At 44.1% G+C, this 19,810-nt stretch overlaps 1 protein-coding gene across 5 annotated transcripts in view; it reads left to right on the top strand.

Moving 5' to 3' along the window:
• Positions 1–19,810, top strand: part of Jhy (junctional cadherin complex regulator) — a 56,828-nt gene that overhangs the window by 16,655 nt on the left and 20,363 nt on the right. For all 5 annotated transcript variants that reach the window (XM_039082325.2, XM_039082327.2, XM_039082328.2 and 2 more), the window contains one exon: positions 2,622–3,150. In XM_039082325.2, coding sequence (XP_038938253.1) covers positions 2,622–3,150 — 529 coding nt within the window. The remainder of the gene's footprint in view (positions 1–2,621; positions 3,151–19,810) is intronic.

Raw genomic sequence — 19,810 nt, 5'->3', positions numbered from 1 at the left:
ATTCATATAATGTAGCTAAGCCCAAGCTCTTCCAGGATTTAATGAGGTCCTCGAATATCTGAGTTCTGGTTAACCTTGCATATCTGAGCTCTGGTTAGCCTTGAGCTCTGAGCCCCCACTTTTCTCTTCCTCCTGTATCTGCAGAACATTTATTTATTCTTGGGAAACAAAGTTCTCTGTCCATTCAACTCTGCTTTCCTGCTGTTCCCTCAGCCGGGGATATGTTCCCTCAGTAATGGCCATGACTTCCTGTGGGAAGCTCTCCTCAGCCTCCTGAGACACACTTTAGTTTGTGAAGGCAACACTGCTACTTAGCACACTGGGACTCCTCAGCTTAGTAAGTGCTCAATAAACACTTGTCAAAACAACTGTGGACTACTAAATAAAAGAATAAAGTTAAATTCAGGTTTTCCTTCCAGTAAACCATAGGTAATAGGATACAGCCTTTTCTTAAGAAGTTGTATTTGCTTAAAGATAATAATTGAGCTTTCTTCTCCATGTAAACAACTGCACTTAAACCTTAGATAAACACTACAATCAGTCACTGATTTATCCCAGTGCAAGAAGCATCTTCATGTTAGCATTCTAAACATGTAGTTACTCTTTAAAACAAATATCAACCACTGTATTTATGTTGCAATATTTATGGTGGTTCAGTTCATTTATTCTAGAAGCCTTTAACTCATCTGTCCATAGAGCACTACAGTGTACTAAGAAAGAAATTAGGGAAGATGGACTGTAGCCCCTGCTGCCCCGTGACTTTAGTCAAGTGAGAACAGAATCCCAGCAAAAAGCTAATGAGCGCATGTGCAGAGCCCAGTAAGACACACGGCCTCTTGCCAATCTTTAGTCAGCCATGAGAAACAGGCCAAGTACAAAAATCCCCATTTGAGACAAACTGCCCTGAAGCTGAAAGGTGAAAGGCCCATTGTCCAAATACTGAAGTTTGTGAGGCAGATAACCCACAGGAGGCATATGCCCATCATAGCCCTGAAGACAGGCCATCCTGTGGTATCTGTGTGGGAGACAGTGATGTCCCATTCCCTGACAGAGTTTTGCTGGGAAAAAAATCCCATTCAGGAAAGGGAAGAACCTCTTCCATCGGAAAGTTTCCCACCCTCTTCACGAGCTGAAAAACTCACAATGACAACTTAGAATAGCATATGAGGGGTTTTTTTGTTTTTTGTTTTTTATTTTGTTTTGGGTTTTTTTTTTTTTTTTTGCTTTAAATCAAAGAAATCCAGGTCCACATTAAGATGGGTAAGTTGGCATCACAGGGACCATTAGTTTGTTTACCCAGCATAAAATTATGTCCTCTGTAAACGGGAATATCAAATAGCATAAAAAGCTGGGTGATTTACATTTTCTTTTTGATTAGAGGATTTTGTCCACTGTCCTCAACAAGGAAAAATCTCTCCCATTTAGCTTTTGAAGATCAAAGAGGCCATTAAATATGCCATATTACCAGCTTTTTCCCCCCCAGTTAAGACTACGGGCTACTTTAAGATTGAGGCCGTCATGGCAGAGGGGAGGACTTTATTTGGGCCCAGTTTGCTTCCTTAGCCAGGACGACGTACTTAACCGTAATTCTGAGAGACTGCCCTAGAACTTGAGGCCCACGACGACCTGTCTACCGAGCCCTGTGTGCATGGCTCTGACAACCGAGACGCTCCGAGCCGCAGTCTGACTCTAAGCCTTGTGTGCGCCCCTGTAGCATGTTTGACGAACATCTATAGAGAAGAGGACTGAAACCCAACATTCCTGAAAAGAAAGGGTTTTATCCACTGGGATAAAAACCTGACTCTCCTCCCAAGAGCAGAAACTCAAAATGACGTTATGTATTTCCCTTCCTAGAAATAATAAATACCCAAATATGTATACAGCCAGTTTCTTTTCCTTCCCCTAGCTCCTCTCTTCTTTCCTCCTTTTTTGAGACAGGGTTTCATGTAGTCCAGGCTGACTGTCAATGCATCTTGTCGTCAAGGATAACCTTGAATGGCCGATCTACCAGTCACCTCCACAAGGGTGGACCCCTAATGCTGGGGATAAAATACAGGGCTTCGTGCATACCAGGCAAGCCTCTCTATCAACTAAACTACAAGCCCAGCTGTCCAGTGTGAATCGCACTTTTAAATACCGACTCACTGTCGGTATGCAGAAACAGTAGGAATCTTGGAACCATAAAGACACATTGCTTTGACATCGCAGACATTTCATCTTTGTTTTCTTGCTTTTAGAGTTTAGTTGGCAAACATTTTGACTACAGATTTCAGTGAACTTGGGTAATTAGATCTTTTCCGTGGTTCGAATTTGAGACTTAGATGCTCCCTCACCATCTAGAGAGTGAAGGGAAATTAGAGAAAGGAGTCCGAGATTGAGTTTAAATAAAATGGTGAAGTGAATTGAATGAGTGTGTGTGTGTGTGTGTGGGTGTGTGTGTGTGTGTGTGTGTGTGTGTGTGTGTGTGTCTGTGTCTGTGTCTGTGTCTGTGTGTGTATGTGTGTAAACATTTTACTGGGTCTGTCGCAGCTGGGAGCTGTCACTTGAAGGCAACCCCCTGACCCTCGCACCCCGGAATTTACTTTAATTAAGGACTTCTCTTTCTTTTTTGCTTCCGACAGCCATCATCAGGTAGAAGACAAATATTCAGACCTCCGATATGATCCCAATTGGAAGAATAAAAAAGAGGAGGGCCAACTATTAGCTGTGGAAGCATTGCCAGAGTCTGCAGATAGCTCTTCGGACAACCTGCCAGGGGCTCCGCTCTACCCTTCCAGGGAGCCGTCCATGAGACTCTCAGTGGGGAAAGGCAAAGAGAAGAGGAGTCCTCAGAGCGAAGCCTCCTTACTTGGAAGCGAATTTCTAAGCCCAAAGTACGAGTGTGGCACCCGTCAAAATGAGTTTTTTTCAGAACTAAGCGACAGTGACCAGGAGGACCAGGAGGAGAAATCCAGCGACCTGTCTCCGTACCTAAAGAGTTCAAGCTCACACAACGAAGTTTTCCTGCCAGGGTCACGTGGCCCACGCAGAAGGAAATCCAGACAGTATTTTGTGGAAAAAAACAAGCTGACTTTGGGATTACCCGCTCCTAAAACAGACTCTTACCTTCAACTTCACAATAAAAAGAGAGGAGAGACTCGCCTCGAACAGGTACGTAGCAACTGCTTAAACAGCTCTTCTGAAGCCGTCCTGGGATTCCTGTGTTTGAAATGGCCGGATGTCTCTTCCTTCTCGGTGACGATGCCATAGTAACCACTTGCTCCGACAGAGCAAAAGCTTGCATGCTGTCCCCCCAGCTGCTGCCACTTCCTCTGCCACCTCCTTCTCTTCCCTCTTCCTCTCCCTTCCTCCTGTTCTTTTTCTTCTTCTTCCTTTCATTTTATTTAGTCTGTGTGGGTAGCGCGGGGGCTTGTGTATGTGGCTGTGTATGAGGTAAGCTTGAAGGAGTCGCGTCTTCTTTTCCTGAGGATCCACCTTGGGCCACCAGGCGTCGTGGTAAGTGCCTTTACCGACTGCTTGGTCTTGCTAGCCCAGATGCTTCTTGTTGCTCGAAGGTTATAACGCCATCCGTTCTTAAGCGCAAAATAGAGCTCACCTGTGGTTCGCAGTGCTGTAACTGGTACAGTTCGATCGCTCTATCTAAAATGTCTCCATTCAAAGACCCAAAGAACTTTTAAAATGTTTACTTCGTGCGCATGAGTGTTTTGCCTGCATGGATATCTATACACCAAGTATGTGCCTTGGAATTTATTTATTATGCTGTGTGTTCCAGTAGATGAAATGCAGGGCTCGGCATTTAATTCCCTGTGTTGACTCTTCACCTCACCATTGGTTACCGCCTGACTGAGCGCCCCAGTACATTAGAGGTAGTGTGAGGCATTCGCCCCTAAGAACCACAGCTTGCACAGGAAATGATTCTACATCCAGATTCTGTGAAGGCGCTGGGTGCTGGGGGCTGGATGCTGGGGGCTGGGGGCTGGGGGCTGAGCTGGGGGGGTGGCATGGGGTTGTATTGTGAAGCGGAGCACAGTATGGAAGATTTTTCTTTTTAATTCTTCAGATGACTCTACCTTACCAATTCCTGTTGCTAATCAGTGCAGTGTCCCTCACTGTCCTGCACAAGTAATATGAAATGATTACAGCGTAGACACTCCATTATGGAAAATCAGAAAACTAATAAATCCCCTCTTTTCCTCATCTGATCACTCGGAGAATAAGTTATTACTCAAATGATAGGCCTGGTGGACGCCGGGCACAGCGGAGCTTACATGTATGTAGTCTCTTCACTTGAGGAGTTGAGACTGGAGGATGGCAAATATGGCACCAATCTGGACTGTGTAGCAAAACCTTGTCAGAAAAGGAACACACAAACACATTCACACACCACACACACCACACACACACACACATACACACACACACATATACACAATTCATATACACACATACACATTCAATTCACGTACACATACACACAATTCACACACACACATACACATACACACATACACATACACACACATTCACACACACACATATACACAATTCATATATACACATACACATTCATACACACAATTCACACACACACATACACATACACAATTCACACACACACATTCATTCATACACACAATTCACACACACATACACATGATTTACACACACATACACATTCATACCACACACATACACAAACACATTCACACACAAATACACACAATTCACACACACATACACATAATCACACACATTATATATTCACATACATGTACAATTCATACCACATACAGATTGACACATATATACACATCACACACATACAATTTACACACACACAGTTCACACACATGCATACACACATTTACATATACAATAACAACAAGAAAATGCTATTACAACAAGTAAATATAGTTTTATTTTATGGACACAAATAAGGATGTCCCTATCAGCTCACCTCCTAGTGAATATGTCAAATATACTATGGACTCAAGTGAAGAGCTTGACTGACGGCAATTCCACACCCTTACCAGAGAACACCTATGAGGGTAGAGTCCCTTTCAAAGAGTAGCTGTCTTGAAACAATCAAACAAAAATGTGAAATTCAAAATTTCACTCGATTGCTTACTTAAAATATAAATGAATGACAGTATCTTTCCCAGCCTCGCCTAACACTTTTCAGTACCATTTTGTTTCCTGTTTTGAGTCAATGTCTTGCTTGTAGCTCAGGCTCCCCCAGGCTAGCCTCACGTTCTTAGCTCTTCAGTGCTGAGGTAACATCCAGTACTTATCACTACTTTTGAAAGTGTACCTAGACAAGCCACTCATGAAGGAGAGGCAATAGTGAGGCTGAATTAAGGAATTATATTTTCAGTGTGAGGGGGGGAAAGATTTACCATGAACTCTGGCTAACCCCTGAACTGCTAATTTTCATAGTAGTTACAAGTTATCTTTGCGATCAACCTTGGGGTGCTTTGGTTGTCTCACCAACTGTTTCTCTTGTGTTTTGTCACAGAGGAAACTTTAAATGCACCTTAGATTTACTGCCTCTGAGCTCCTCATGACTTGCTGTTTGAAGGAGATGTTGACTTTGCCAACCCATGCTCTGGGTCCAAATGTCTTACTGCCGATTGCTTATAGCATTTGAAACCTTCCTTCACCGTTTCTCGAAAGATGGATTTTATTCTTACTCTTCTTCTTCTCTTTCAAAGGGTAGAAATATCTTTGACCTAACAGTGCCATAATGATATGTGTCATTTGTTTCAGTGAATACGGTCAGTAATACAAAAATGTGTGTTCTTTCTGAATTGTTATATCTGAGCATGTGACAGCTTCCCCACATGGGTTTTGAGACACAAGTTTTGTGTCCTGAACTCTCTTTGTAACTGAAGATGGCCTTGAACTTCTGATGGTAGTTGGTTGGTTGTATTTTTAATCAAAGCTAAACGACTGGTTACTAAGTTCATAATGAGCAGGCATAATAAGGAAAGCTGCAGAAGTTAAGAGTTCTACTGAGCCTGGGAAGAGGCCAATGGCTCAGCACCTGCCTTGTAAGCTTGAGGACCTGAGTTCAATACCTAGGACCTACCTAAAAGCCTTCCATGGCCATGTTTTCCTAAGACCCCAGCATGTGAAGCAGTAAGAACAGACAGAGCCCAGGAGCTCACTGTAGGCCAGCCAGCCATCCTAGACAAGACGGCAAGCTCTAAGCTCAGTGAGAGAGCCTGTCTCAAGGCGATGAGGATGGGAATAACATAGAAAAGCACTCTGAGTCATGTCCTGACCACTGCATGTACACACACTGGTACACACAGCCACACACGACACAACACACAACTGAACGATGAAAGGTGGAGCCCTACTGGATGTTATAGTACAGGGCTTCAACTCATAGGGTGATGTTTAATACATATATAGACAGAAAACTGGAGCACAGCAGAATGGGAAGTCAGTAAGGAGAACGGCACACTATGTGGCACACTAAGAGATGCTGCCCTTTTCAAAACAGCAGCCTGGGTAACCCCAAGGAAAGCAGCAAACTGGATTCGTATGCTCCTAACTCCAAATAGGTCTCACATTTAATTATTAAACTTTAACCATCAGAACACTAGAAAGAAAACCATAGGAAGATTCTCTTCAGAGCCCGAATTATTTTTTAAAAAAATCAAGAATCCCTAGGAGATTAATAATTTGACTTTGTGTATATCAACATCTACCAGAGAAAAGTAGAAACATGTAAAATATAAGAAACAAACTATGAAAAACAATTCTCTAATTTATATCACAAGTCAAACTCCATCTCTACTACACGAGGCTATCTTTCTGCATGTCAATAAGAGGGAGACAGAAGTCACCATAGAAACATACATAAAAAGCTGAGATGGAGAGTCACAGAGAAGTTAAAACACGAGGCTATACTCAGCATCTCTCACTACAAGAGAACAAATTGATACTCTACTGAGATTCATTTCCGCCTAGAATTAATAAGCGGAGGATCTGTTGATAAAAATGCACAGCAATGCCAGGAAGAGGAGAAATCAGCAGAAGCAGAATAAAGGACGATTTATGTCTACGCAAATACAATTACCCTCCCAGGGAAACCAGAACATGATGTCAAAAAAGCAGCCACATTGCTGTCCTCTGCCCTGTGCTAGCTCTGTGACCTTGTACAGGCTATTAAACCTCTTTGTGCCACAGCGTTCTCATCTATAAAGGAGATAATAATGGTATTTTCCTCATAGGGTGGTTAAGAATAGGCAATGAGTAGGCTGACATACAGAGAGGGCTTACCTTAGTGCCTGACTCACAATAAGGGCCGAATATGATTTTGTAATTAGCATTGTTATTTGACCCAACATACTCCACTCCTGGGTATTTGTCCTAAATAGATGTGTGCAGTCTTAAAAAAAAAAAAAAACAAAACAACTATACAAGATGATTCATTTCAGCTTTGTTTGTGATATAAAAAGACCCGAAGCCACCCAAATAGCCGTCCTTGTGGAGGGAGCAGTTATGGAAGTGACAGTAGGTCTGCACACTAGGGCAAGCTGTGGCTGTTTAGGAAATAGACTCCCTCTGAAACGCTTTGGTCGATTTAACAGGAGTTTTTAGTAAGAGAAATTCAAGGGGCAAGAGGGGCAGAGGGAGTAAAAGCAAAACAAAGCAAAAGGAATAAAAATGCACATGTGGTTGAAGTGCCACACACACCTGTAACCTCTGCACACAGGGAAGCTGAGGCAGGAAGATTCTAAACTTTAGGTCTAGACTATGTGGTGAGACACTGGGGACCTCTGCATAGGGGATGAGTAGGAAGGAGTGGGGGGAAGCTGTCAGGGCTTTCCACCTTCCGCATCTTTATCCCCTGGCTTTTCTTACTCTGTCTCTGCTGTTTATTTGTTTTGAGGCAGGGCCTCACAACCTAGTTCATAACCCTAGCTGCCCTGGGACTCGCAGAGATCTGCTTGCCTCTGCCCCTGGAGAGCTGGAATTAAAGTCATGGACCGCCACACCAGGCTATGTCCATTGGTTTTAAACCATATCTCTATACTATAATTATCATATTTTTAAAAATCTAAATTAAAAAATAGCAACAATGAGGGTCAGGGGAGGCTGAGGACTGTGGGTCAGCTAGCCAAGTCTGGCCTGGCACACACAAAGCCCCGGGTTTGATCCCCTGGCACCATTTTGACCAGACCTGGTAGCACACGATTGTTATCCTAGCAAGTGGACAGTGGAGACAGGAGTACCAGAAGTTCAGGGTCTTTGTTAGTTACCTAGCAACTGGAGGCCAACCTGGGATACATGGGATCTGTTCTCAAGGGTGTGTGTGTGTGTGTGTGTGTGTGTGTGTGTGTGTGTGTGTGTTAGGTAAGGGTCACTTACAATATTAGCTTTGAGTTAACTTTGATTAAGTTCTTTCCTGCATACAGTCACCTAAGTTGCCTGCACATGGTTCAGAATGGAACCACAAGCCTTAACTTCAGTTTCCCTGTGGTCTTTCCCGCCATTCTTTTCATAGAACTGTTGGTACACATTCCCATTGTCTTAATCAGGGTCTTACTACTGTGAGCAGACACCATAACCAAGGCAAGTTTATTAAGGACAACATTTCAACTAGGGTTGGCTTGCAGGTTCAGAGGCTCAGTCCAGTATCATCAAGGCAGGAACATGGCAGCAACCAGGCAGGCATAGCACAGGAGGAGCTGAGAGTTCTACATCTTCATCTGAAGGCTGCTAGGAGAAGACTGGCTTCCAGGCAGCTAGGGTGAGGGTCTTAAGCCCACATCCACAGTGACACACCTACTCCAACAGGGCCACGCCTACTTCAACAGGGTCACACCTTCAATAGTGCCACTCCCTGGGCGGAGCATATACAAACCATCACACCCACATACTTTCTTCCTCCCTCCTTCCTTTTGTGAGACAGGGTTTTTCTATTATGCACCCTTGGCTGTGCTAGCACCTGACCTATAGAGCAGGCTGGTCTTGAACTCAGCCGGCCAGCCTCTGCTTCTCGAGTGCTGGGATTAAAGGTGTGCACATACTCTTTAATATGGGTTTAGGCACAGGGTGTGTGATGCCAGGAACCAATGGGAAAAGCAGCACACACTAGAGGGCACCTGAGCGTCACCATACAGTCTCTGCTCAGCCGGAATCCACTGACTCTTATTCCGGAGTCTGCAGTATTTGAAACTCTTTAGCATATGAGTCAAATTTATGGCCTACCATTAACGGGAATTGTGTTCTGAAACTGTCCTTCTATCTTGATTTCAATAGACTTTGAAGATGAAGGTGAGGTTTAGGCTGAGTTCAGAAGAGCTCTAAGTGCCTTATCCATGTGATTTGGCCCTTTCCTATCAACATCAGGAAAAGAAATTACAGGTAATTTAAAACTGTAAATACAGGGTTATCAATTGTCTGTGGTCCTCAGGACTATGTAAAACCACAAACTGAAGCCACTGTCCAGATCTATGGGCCAACAGCAGGCCAATCAGTCCTGAGTAGTTACTGAGCACCAACTCTGTCCTAGGTTCTCTTTTCTCTACTCAGGACGCAACAGAAAATAAGGCATATAGATCCCCCATTTATCCAGGAGCCTGCTTTCCATCTATGTGACCCAGACCCAGAAACAGGAAACATCTCTTAGAAAACCAAACAAGCAGTATGTACAGAAGTAGTCTGGTGGAGAGGCTGAGCCCCGAAAGAATGAATCCAAAAGACAAACACATCAGAGATCTTGGAAGAGCGTTGACCTGCCCCACCTTGTAGCAGTGCCCTTGCATGAAGAACAAGACAGTCTGCGGTGCTGGGTAGTGTCGAATAAGGCCATAAAACTGAAGTCAGAATCAGGGGCTACATCCTGAATCTCAGCACACGTTCTTGATAGCTGTTTGAGCAAGTGACTCCTTGAAACCTTACCTTGCTTACCTTGCTTATGGGGTCAACAACTTCTACAGTGGAAGACTATTCGATCACTTTATACAAAGCTCCTTACATATGGTGGACCAGCAGTAAAGGGAAGGTATGGGGGGGAGGGGTATGGCTCAACCAGCAAATGCGAGGACCTAAATTTGATTCCCCAGAACCCCTGTTGGGGGTGGGGAGGACTGGTGATGATACTGTGTTCTGAAAAGGAGAAGATAGGGGATCCCTGCAGCTCACTGGCCAGCTAGCTTACCCTAATTGGTGACCTTCCAGGCCAGTGAAAGAACCTGTTAAAAGAAAAAGAAAAGAAAAGAAAAAAGAAAGAGAAAAGAGAAAATAGCTGGCATGTGCCTTCAATCCCCAGCACTCAGGAGGCAGAGGCAGAGGCAGGTAGATCTCTGTGAGTTCAAGGCCAGTCTGGTCTACAGAGTTTCAGGGCAACACAGAGAAAGCCTGTCTCAAAACAAAAACAAACAAAAGGGAAGGGGACTAAGAAAGGACACATCCAAGGCTATCCTCTGGCCTCCACATTCACACCTGCATACACACATGAACAAAATATGTATGCATGTGTGTACATGTGTGTACATGTGTACACAGTCCTTTCACTATAGGAAAAGAAAGAAAACTACACAAGGCATAGACTCTCCTAAAGGGTCTTTTCTTATCTCAAGCGACAGCGCCAGGAAATAAAAATAGAATCTCAGGTGGCAGAAGGGACTCAAGAGGACATACGTGGTGAGATGTCTATTGTGTATAATGTGCCATCTGTGGTGTTGCTACTCGAAGACCATCTATAGAGGGGATCCACTTTAGCCAGCATTTTTTTAACTGCTGGTGGTGGTACATCAAAATATCCCAGAGAAAAACAGCTTTAAGGGAAGTTTCTATGAAACCAGTTTCCGTCTGTCATGTCGGAGAAGGTGAGGCAGAGCAGAGAAGCTCATTTTATGGCCAGTAAGTGGAGAGAGGGGTATGTCCCTTCCCCCACATTTTACTTCATCCAGACAACCAGCCCCTGAGATCAAGACATTCATATGCAAGGCAAGTCTGCCTGTCACTCTTAGTTGGTCCTCTTAGAAAAATGCTACCATTTTTATTGTGTTTACCATTGATCGCTTGATTGATTTGGCCTGTGGTTGCCACTGCATTGTGTGGAGGTCAAAAATCAACTTGTGGTACTTGATTCTCGCCTTCCACCGTGTGGGTCCCGGGAATCAAACTCGGGTTGTCAGGCTTGGCCACAAGCACCCTTACCACGAAGCCATGTCACCGGCCTTCGAAACTTGCAATCTTATATCCACCTAGTTGGCACATTTCTTTAGTAATTGAGCTTTGAATTTAAGATAAGGAGCTTATGAATAACTTTGGGTCATATACGCAGTATTTAACGCTTTGGTTTTAAATTATAATTTTGCGTCATAATCCTTTCAACGTTCCCCCCTCCTCAAATCTGACCTCTCAAGAGGTCTGCTTGGCTACAATTCTGATTGTTTCTCTATTATCTTTTTGTTTATTTGGTGCCTCACTGTAGTACCCTGACTGGCCTTGAATTTACAAAGATCCACCTGCTTCTGCATAAATCCACCATGGTGGTACACACTTGTTACCCCAGCACTTGGGAGGCAGAAGCAGTCAAGAGTTCAAGCCCATCCTCAGATACCCTGAGCTCTCATGTCCAACCTGGGCTACATGAGACAATGACTCAAGGAAAAAAAAAAAAACACGCACAAATGTTGACTTTCTACATCAGATTCAGGATTATTGGTATGTTCAAGTGACATTCCATACATGGAAGCTTTTAATGTCACATAGGCTCTATGTGACGTATTTGTTATTGAATGCTTAGATGAACTTACAATGTCCTATTGAGAAGTATCCATCCAAGTATAAATTGCTCTTCTTTTCCGTGGCTGCTATTGAGGGACGCTTTGAGTTGTCTGTAAGATCTAGCTTTCTCTTGTTTAAGTAATGACCATCTTTTTATAACTACACTTGGTTGGAAGCACGGACTTCGCTCTTACAGAATGGTTTGGTTCAGCACCGCTTTTGAGACCCGGTTCCACAGCGCTTGCAGAAGTTATTCTGCCACCCAGCAGGGACTCCAGGGCTGTCCATTGATTGATAGATTTTCTTATTTTGTCCTATACCAACACAAGAGCACTTACTTATGACTGTGTAATTCCAATTGAACTTTATAGGTTTTTCAATATGAGACACTTCTGAGGCATCCTTCATATGGGCCCTGCTCAGCACTCTAGAGCAACACTTCATTAAATCCACGGGACTGAAGACGGATCCATGCAGAAGGAAACTTCCCATGTAGCTTAGGCCTGCTCAGTGGAAAACTGGAAATTTCACACAATTAATCATTTTTAAGGATTATCACTTCTAAGTTTTCCAAAATGTCCCCATCACTTTGGATAATCCTGTGGTGTCTTACATCATAGGGCTCATTGCATGAATTTGAGTCAAAGTCAGAAGCAACGTGCCTGACACTTTTGTCATTTGGATTAAATGACCCAGGCTGCTGTGAGTCTGTGCACATGCCGTGCTACTGTGTGCACGCCTCCTCCTGAAATCTTATGGAAGAGAAGGAATGAGATACGTAAACAACCCAAACTTGCTAGAAACTGGCCTCCAGACTAAGAATCACTAATCCCAGACACGAACTCTGAAACACTCCCAAATCCAAACCATTCGAGCCACCACCTGATCTGTTATGGTGAGAAGAGGAGAAAAGAGAAAAGGGACAGGGGGAAGGAGTCAGAGACTGACTGTGTATGTAGAAGGGGTGGACAATAGACGCCATCTATTAGCAATGAGGGAGAAATGAAGCAGAAAGGATATCGTCAGCTTTGCCAAGGTGGGGGAAATTCCAATTTAAACTAAGTCACACGGCAACTCTCTGAAGATATGTAGGCCATGAGAAAACATGCATATTTGGGGGAGATGATATATAGGGAGGGGTAACCATGAGAGGTTGAGGGGCTGAAGGACCTGTGGACCCGGGGTCACAGTGAGCAAGAGTGGGAGGGAAGATGAAGCCCCACTCTCCACACCATTCTATTGGCAGTTCGCTGCCTGGGTTTGATATAAACCACAAACCTGCCTGGACAATTAGGTAATCTTCACTGTCCCTCAATATCCATGGGGGGCCTTTGTCAGACACTAAAATCTGATGAGTTCAAGTCCCTCCATCAAATGGTGTGGTATTTGTGTAACTCCTATGTTCACCGTGTGAACTGTCAGCTCTTGCTTACGTTTCACAACTCACAATAGCTATTATGTCATATTATCCTGGGAGTGATGGGGTTGAGGCTTGAGTCTGGACATGCTCAGTGCTGGTGAACTGTGGTTTGTTTTTAAACAGAACAAACAAACAAAACACATTGTCAGTTGGACACTTGATTGGTTTTGTTTGTTGTTTTGTTTTTCTTTGAGAAACTGGGGATTAAGCTCATACTACGGAAGAGCTAAGCCAAGCCCCAGTGCCTGATGGATCCCATGGATATGGAATCTGTGTAAACAGCTGCCTGTATCCATTCTAATGAAGCTGGGTGAGCTTAGGAACAACTCGGGTCGAATTTGTCATCTAGTTCTATTTGTGGCCATCTCTATGCCAGGCACACTCAGAACCACTATGAAGTACAAGTGCCCTGATCTGTATGTACAACATGACAGCCCTGCCATGGCCCCTCTGTTCAGGCCTTGTGGAACTTCAGTAAAGAAGGGTGTGATGATTAGATTTATAGCAACTTGACACAAGCCAGAGTCATTTGAAAGGAGGGGATATCAATTGAGAAAATGGCTCCATAAGTTCCAGCTGTAAGGCATTTTTCTCAATTAGTGATTGATGGAGGAGGACCCAGCCCATAGTGGGTGGTGCCATCCCCTAGGCTTGTGGTCCTGGATTCTATAAGAAAGCAGCCTGAGCAAGACAGGGGAAGCAAGCCAATAAGCAGCATCCTTCCATGGCCTCTGCATTAGCTCCTGCCTCCAGGTTCGTGCCCTGTTTGAATCCCTGTCCTAACTTCCTCATATGTATATATGTTGCCACTTTGATCCCAGCACTTGGGGTGGCTGGCAGAGGCAGGGGATTTCTGAGTTTGAGCCAGCCTGGTCTACATAGTGAGTTCCAGCACAGCCAGAGCTACACAGAGAAACCCTGGCTCAAAAAAAAAAAAAAAAAAACAGTACACACACACACACACACACACACACACACACACACACGGAATTGAACAACAAGTTCATATTGAGCATACATGGTCTCGGCGTTCTATAGGAATGGAGATAGGCAACAGAGTACAAACATTTCACGTGTGTTGTCGCTAAGCAGCTGAAAAACACAAAACCCTTTGATAATTTAAGCAGCCATGCTGGGTGTCAGCAAAGTCACCTCATAGTAGTAGAATCTGAATCAGTCTTTTTTCGCTGGCCACAGAAACGTGAGCAGGTGTAAAACAACCCAGGGCAAAAGTACCAGGATCAGTGCTGCCGAGCGCTCATTAGCCAAGTGAATAGCGAGGGCCTTACTAGATCCAGTGATTATGCCCGAAGTGGGAATGTAAGTAGCTGATATATCAGAGCAAGAAAGAGAGAAAGAGAGAAAGAGAGAAAGAGAGAAAGAGAGAAAGAGAGAAAGAGAGAGAGAGAGAGAGAGAGACAGAAAGAAAGAAAGAAAGAAAGAAAGAAAGAAAGAAAGAAAGAAAGAAAGAAAGAAAGAAAGAAAGAAAGGAAGAAAGACCTTGAACCTGGGCTGGTGAGACAGCTCAGCCAGTAAAGAGGCCTACAGCCAAGCCTGACAACCTGAGTTTGACACCCAGGGCCTACGTAGTGAACGGAAAGAACAAAGTCTTCAAGTTGTTCTCTGCCCTTAGCATGTGCACTGTGGCATATACATCACACATGTATGCATGCACACACATATGCATACTCACACACATTTACATACAATGATATCATATTCCTTTAATCTGACACTTGGGCACGCGGTTAGTTGCTAGTACACACTAGTACTAGGGACACACACAGCAAAGCCTTCTCAACTCATAAAGCTCCCGTGGCAGATGACACGAGACAGTAAGAAGGGCAGGATATAGTGGGGGGACACAGCCTGCAGTGAGAACTTTCTAATGTTAGCGTGTTTATGAAGCATGTGTTGGTGTGTGTTATGCAGATCCTCTGTGTCACACGGCTCTGGGTGAAGCCCTGGTTCTGCTCTCTGCAGCGCCATCTGATTCTCTAAGAACCCCGATGTGTTTCTTTGAGAGAGAAACTGCAGCCCAGTCTAGCTCAGCTGTCCTCGAATCTGAGTTGCTTTCCTCCCTGCAAACCCTCACTTCAAAGCAAGGAACATAATGTACAATTTTTTAATGGCTCTAGACCCAAGCACTCAGACTCTCTGCTCTTCGCCTTACCTCAGTGTAAACACCTAATCAAGATTGCCTGCGCTTCAACAGCAGCAGCCAAATGCAATTTGAGAACCACAAGCCTTTGAAGTCCTCCCCGCAAAGGCCGGTTTTCTAGTCTGGGATAATGACATACCATGATTGCTGTCTTTGTTGTATCTTTTCAGTACAGAAGCAATTATAGGCCCCAATTTAACAGAATAGACATTACACAGCTTACGATGCTCAAAATGCAATTTCATTTGATCATTTTCTCGATTTGATTGGTATTAATAGAATGGCTCACAAAAAAAAAAAGAAAGAAAGAAAGAAAGAGAAAAAATAGATGGCAGAGGTTGTGTCCCGCTCCACTTTCAAAGAGCTAATGTAGAAGTATGTTTTACCTGCCTAGCAAGCTCGCTGGGGTGATTCAGCCAAGCTTCACCAAAACATTGTGCACAAAAACAGTGTGTGTCCTTCGCTCCCTGGCAAAGGAAGCAGCCGATGCTTGATTAGCGATATGTGAGGTTTTTGACAGAACTATGCAGGCAAGGTTGCTGTCTTAGTTAGGGTTTTACTGCTGTGAACAGACACCGTGACCAAAGCAACTCTTGTAAGGACAACATTAATGGGGGCTGGCTTATAGGTTCAGAGGTTCAGTCCATTATTGTCAGGGCGGGAGCATGGCAGAATCCAGGCAGGCATGGTGCTGGAGGAGTTGAGAGTTCTACATCTTCGTCTGAAGGCTGCTAGTGGAAGACTAGCTTCCAGGCAGCTAGAACTAGGGTATTAAATTCCACACCCACAGTGACACACCTACTCCAACAAGGCCACACCTCCTAATAGTGCCATTCCCTGGCCTGAATATATACAAGCCATCACAGTTGTCAGTAGAAAATTAATGTTAGTGATGATAAACCCCATTACCTAAAGCACATTTTCCATTTCTCTTTTGCAAAAAGCTGGAGACTCTACATCCCATTGGTCATCTCCCAGGAAGACATGTTAAGCCTCTTTGAAATTAAAGAGTATCCTTGCCTGCTTAGTCACCTTAGTTAGAATTTTTCCCTTCTCTTCATTTATCATCAGAGTTGATTTTTCCTTTAAAGAAGTCGGGTTTCTGTTTAACATCATGGTAAGGGTAGCTAGGCCTGGACACACATCCCTGGAATTCCAGTGCTCTGGAGGCTGAGGCGGCAGGATGAAGGCCAGCCTGGCCTACCACATAGCAAGACCCTGTCTCAAAACTTTAAAAAAAAAAAAAAGCAAAAAGCAAAACCAGAAACATTTGCAATGATGCCCTAACTGTTACGAGACCTAATATTTTGTGATTCGGGGTGTTTCTGAGAACAGTTGTATAAGGGGAGCCCTGGTACAACTTTGGGGAGTAGTTCTTGGCCTTCTTTGAGCATTCTAAAGGTTAGGCTATTTCATGATGTGAGGTCATCCACTTACAGAGGAGGTTATCCATTCAAACGTGACGACCGTGTCCAGGGAGAAGGCAGCCATAACTGAACAGTACATCTTTTTTCCATCTGTATTTTAGGAATAAAAATTCAAGCAGTTTTTTTTTACTTTTCTTCTCACTTTAAGATCAACTTTATAAAAATGTATTATTATATTATTATTATTGTTATTGTGTATGTGTGTGATGAATGAGTATGTCACATGCATGCAACAGTGCACATGTGGCAGTCATTTTCCCCTTCAGCCTTTACACACAAGCTTGTTAAATATGCACAGCAAATGGTACCTTCTAAGCCAGTGGCTCTCAACCTGTGGGTCATGACCCCTTCGCCAAACCTCTATCTCCAAAACTATTTTTGTCATGATTAATGACTAGCAAAATTACAGTTATGAAGTAACAATGACAAGAATTTTGTGGCTGGCGAGGTCACCTCAACATGAAGAATTGTATTAAAGGGTCACAGTATTAGGAGGACTGAGAACCACTGCTCACCAGCCCCAGATCAACTTTCAATTATTTAAGTTTCCATACTGTCTATCTTCCTTTCCTGGTGTGTGTGTGTGTGTGTGTGTGTGTGTGTGTGTGTGTGTGTGTGTGTGTGTGTGTGTGTGTGTTAATTCTGATAGCTATTTCATGGACTTATTAGAGGCAGATGAGGTTATACTCAAGGCCAAGGAAACAGTGTTTTTATCTTTCTTGAGCTAAAACATGCCATCCTGAGGGGTGAGACTGTCTTCATTGTCAAATGTTTAGTTAGTACATAATAGTCAACATATTTCCCTCTTAGCGTCCACTGAACATTAGACCCCACTGGTCAACATAAGAAGCAGAGGGAGAATCTGAACTCAAGCCTGTCAGATCCAGTCCCTACCATCCTGCATTCTTACACATGGCCACCCCACACTCCACAACCTACCACAAGAAATTTAGCAAGATAAGTAAGTACAAAACCTTAAAGCTATATTTAAAAACTGAATTGCATCCATTCAGAAAGGAAGAAACTTGGCATTTTATAGGTGGGGAAGCAGTCAGTAGTCACCAGAACCTAACTGGAGCAGCGTATCACAGCGGGAATGGATGAGGAATCCTGAGACGGAAACATTAAGAATGTATAAGAGAGACTTTGAGTCAGCTGGACACTGCTAGCCAGGAGGAGACGCAGGCAGACTGAATGAATGTCTTTTAGAGTAAGTGTGGGTGTCCTGAGGCTTGAAATGTCTTCTTTACAGGTTCTCTTCCATACTAGAGCTCTAAGTCTGCTTTCTGATGGCTGTTCTAACAGGTTCTGTACAACTCAGACACATTTTTTTATTTTAACTTTCATTCTTTAAATACATTACACCCAATCATAGTTTTCCCTACCTCCACTTCTCCCAGTTCTCCACCTGCCTCCCCTGTCTCCTAGAAACACTTCTCCATTTCCCTTTAAAGAAGAAGAAGAGGAAGGAGGAGGAGGAGGAGGAAGAGGAAGAGGAAGAGGAGGAAGAGGAAGAGGAGGAAGAGGAAGAGGAAGAGGAGGAAGAGGAAGAGGAGGAAGAGGAAGAGGAGGAAGAGGAGGAGGAAGAGGAAGAGGAGGAAGAGGAAGAGGAAGAGGAAAAGGAGGAAGAGGAAGAGGAGGAGGAGGAGGAAGAGGAGGAGGAGGAGGAGGAAGAGGAGAAGGAGGAGGAGGAAGAGGAGGAAGAGGAGGAAGAGGAGGAAGAGGAGGAAGAGGAGGAGGAGGAGGAGGAGGAGGAGGAGGAGGAGGAGGAGGAGGAGGAGGAGGAGGAGGAGGAGGAGAAGCCGGCCTTCCAGGGAACTGAACATAGTATAACATTGCAATAAGACTAGGCACAAATCCTGTTATCAAGGCTGGATGCAGCAATCTGGTAGAAATAAAAAGATCCCACTCATAGGCAAAAGAGTCAGAGACAACCCCACTCCCATTGACTGTCCTACAAAAATGCCAAGCTAAATAGCCATAACATATATGCAGAAACCCTAGGTCAGACCCATGCAGGTCCCGTGATTGCCACTTCAGTCTCTGTGAGCCCCTTTGAGCCCTGTTTAATTGATCTATGGACTGTGTTCTCCTGGTGTCCCTGACCCGTCTGGCTCCTAGAATCCATCCTCTCCTTCTTTCGGGTTTCCCTGGCTTCATCCACTGTTTGGCTGTGGGTCTCTGCATCTGCTCCAATCAATTGCTGGATGATGCCCCTCTGATGACAACTGGGCTAGGTACCGATCTGTGAGTATAGTAGAGCATCATTAGGAATCATTTCAGTGGCTTTTTTTTTAATCCAATCATATTTGGTTTTATCTTGAGTCTCTGGGCTGACCAGCTTCTGGTTCTTGTTCATCTACACAGTGTCAGGTGTGAGCTCCCCTCTCTTGGTGTGGGCCTCAAATTGGACCAGTCCTTGGTTGGCCACTCCCACAAGCTCTGCTCCACTGTTAGCCCAGCACATCTTGCAGGCAGATCATATTGTAGACTGAAGGGTTTATGGCTGGGTTGCTGTCCCAGTTCCCACTGCTGAGAGCCTTCCTGATTATAGAAGATGGCTGGTTCTTGATATGAAACAAAAGCCCAGTGGAGGGCTGGTAATTTTGGAGAGCTGTGATCAAAATACTTGAAAAAACATATAGAAAAGGAAAGATCTGTTTTGCCTATGGTTTCAGAGGTTCATTATGTAGTTATTTTGGTTACTTTGGTTCCACTGATCCTGGACTGATGGCCCAGGATATCATGATGGCAGCATATGGAGGAAAATGCTCTTTACGTTGGGTAATCAGGAAGCAGACCCAGTGTAGCCTTAAAAAGCAAGCTCTCAGAGGCTTGTGTTCTCCAACCAGTCCCCCACCTCCTAAAGTTTTCAACACCTCCCACCATCTCTCCATCCCCCTGCCTCAGCTTCCCAAGCAGGGAATGACAGGTGTGCACCACTGCACCTGCTCAATGGCACAATTAAAGTACGTTAAACTAAGCTGTGATGTTTGGTGGATTAGGTGTGTGTCTTGGTTAGGGTATATGTCACTGTGTTAGAAACAC

Source organism: Rattus norvegicus, chromosome 8 (assembly GCF_036323735.1).
Source record: "Rattus norvegicus strain BN/NHsdMcwi chromosome 8, GRCr8, whole genome shotgun sequence".
Classification (NCBI taxonomy): Eukaryota; Metazoa; Chordata; class Mammalia; order Rodentia; family Muridae; genus Rattus; species Rattus norvegicus.
Note: the sequence above shows the minus strand (reverse complement) of the source record. Positions and strands in the feature narration are given on the sequence as shown.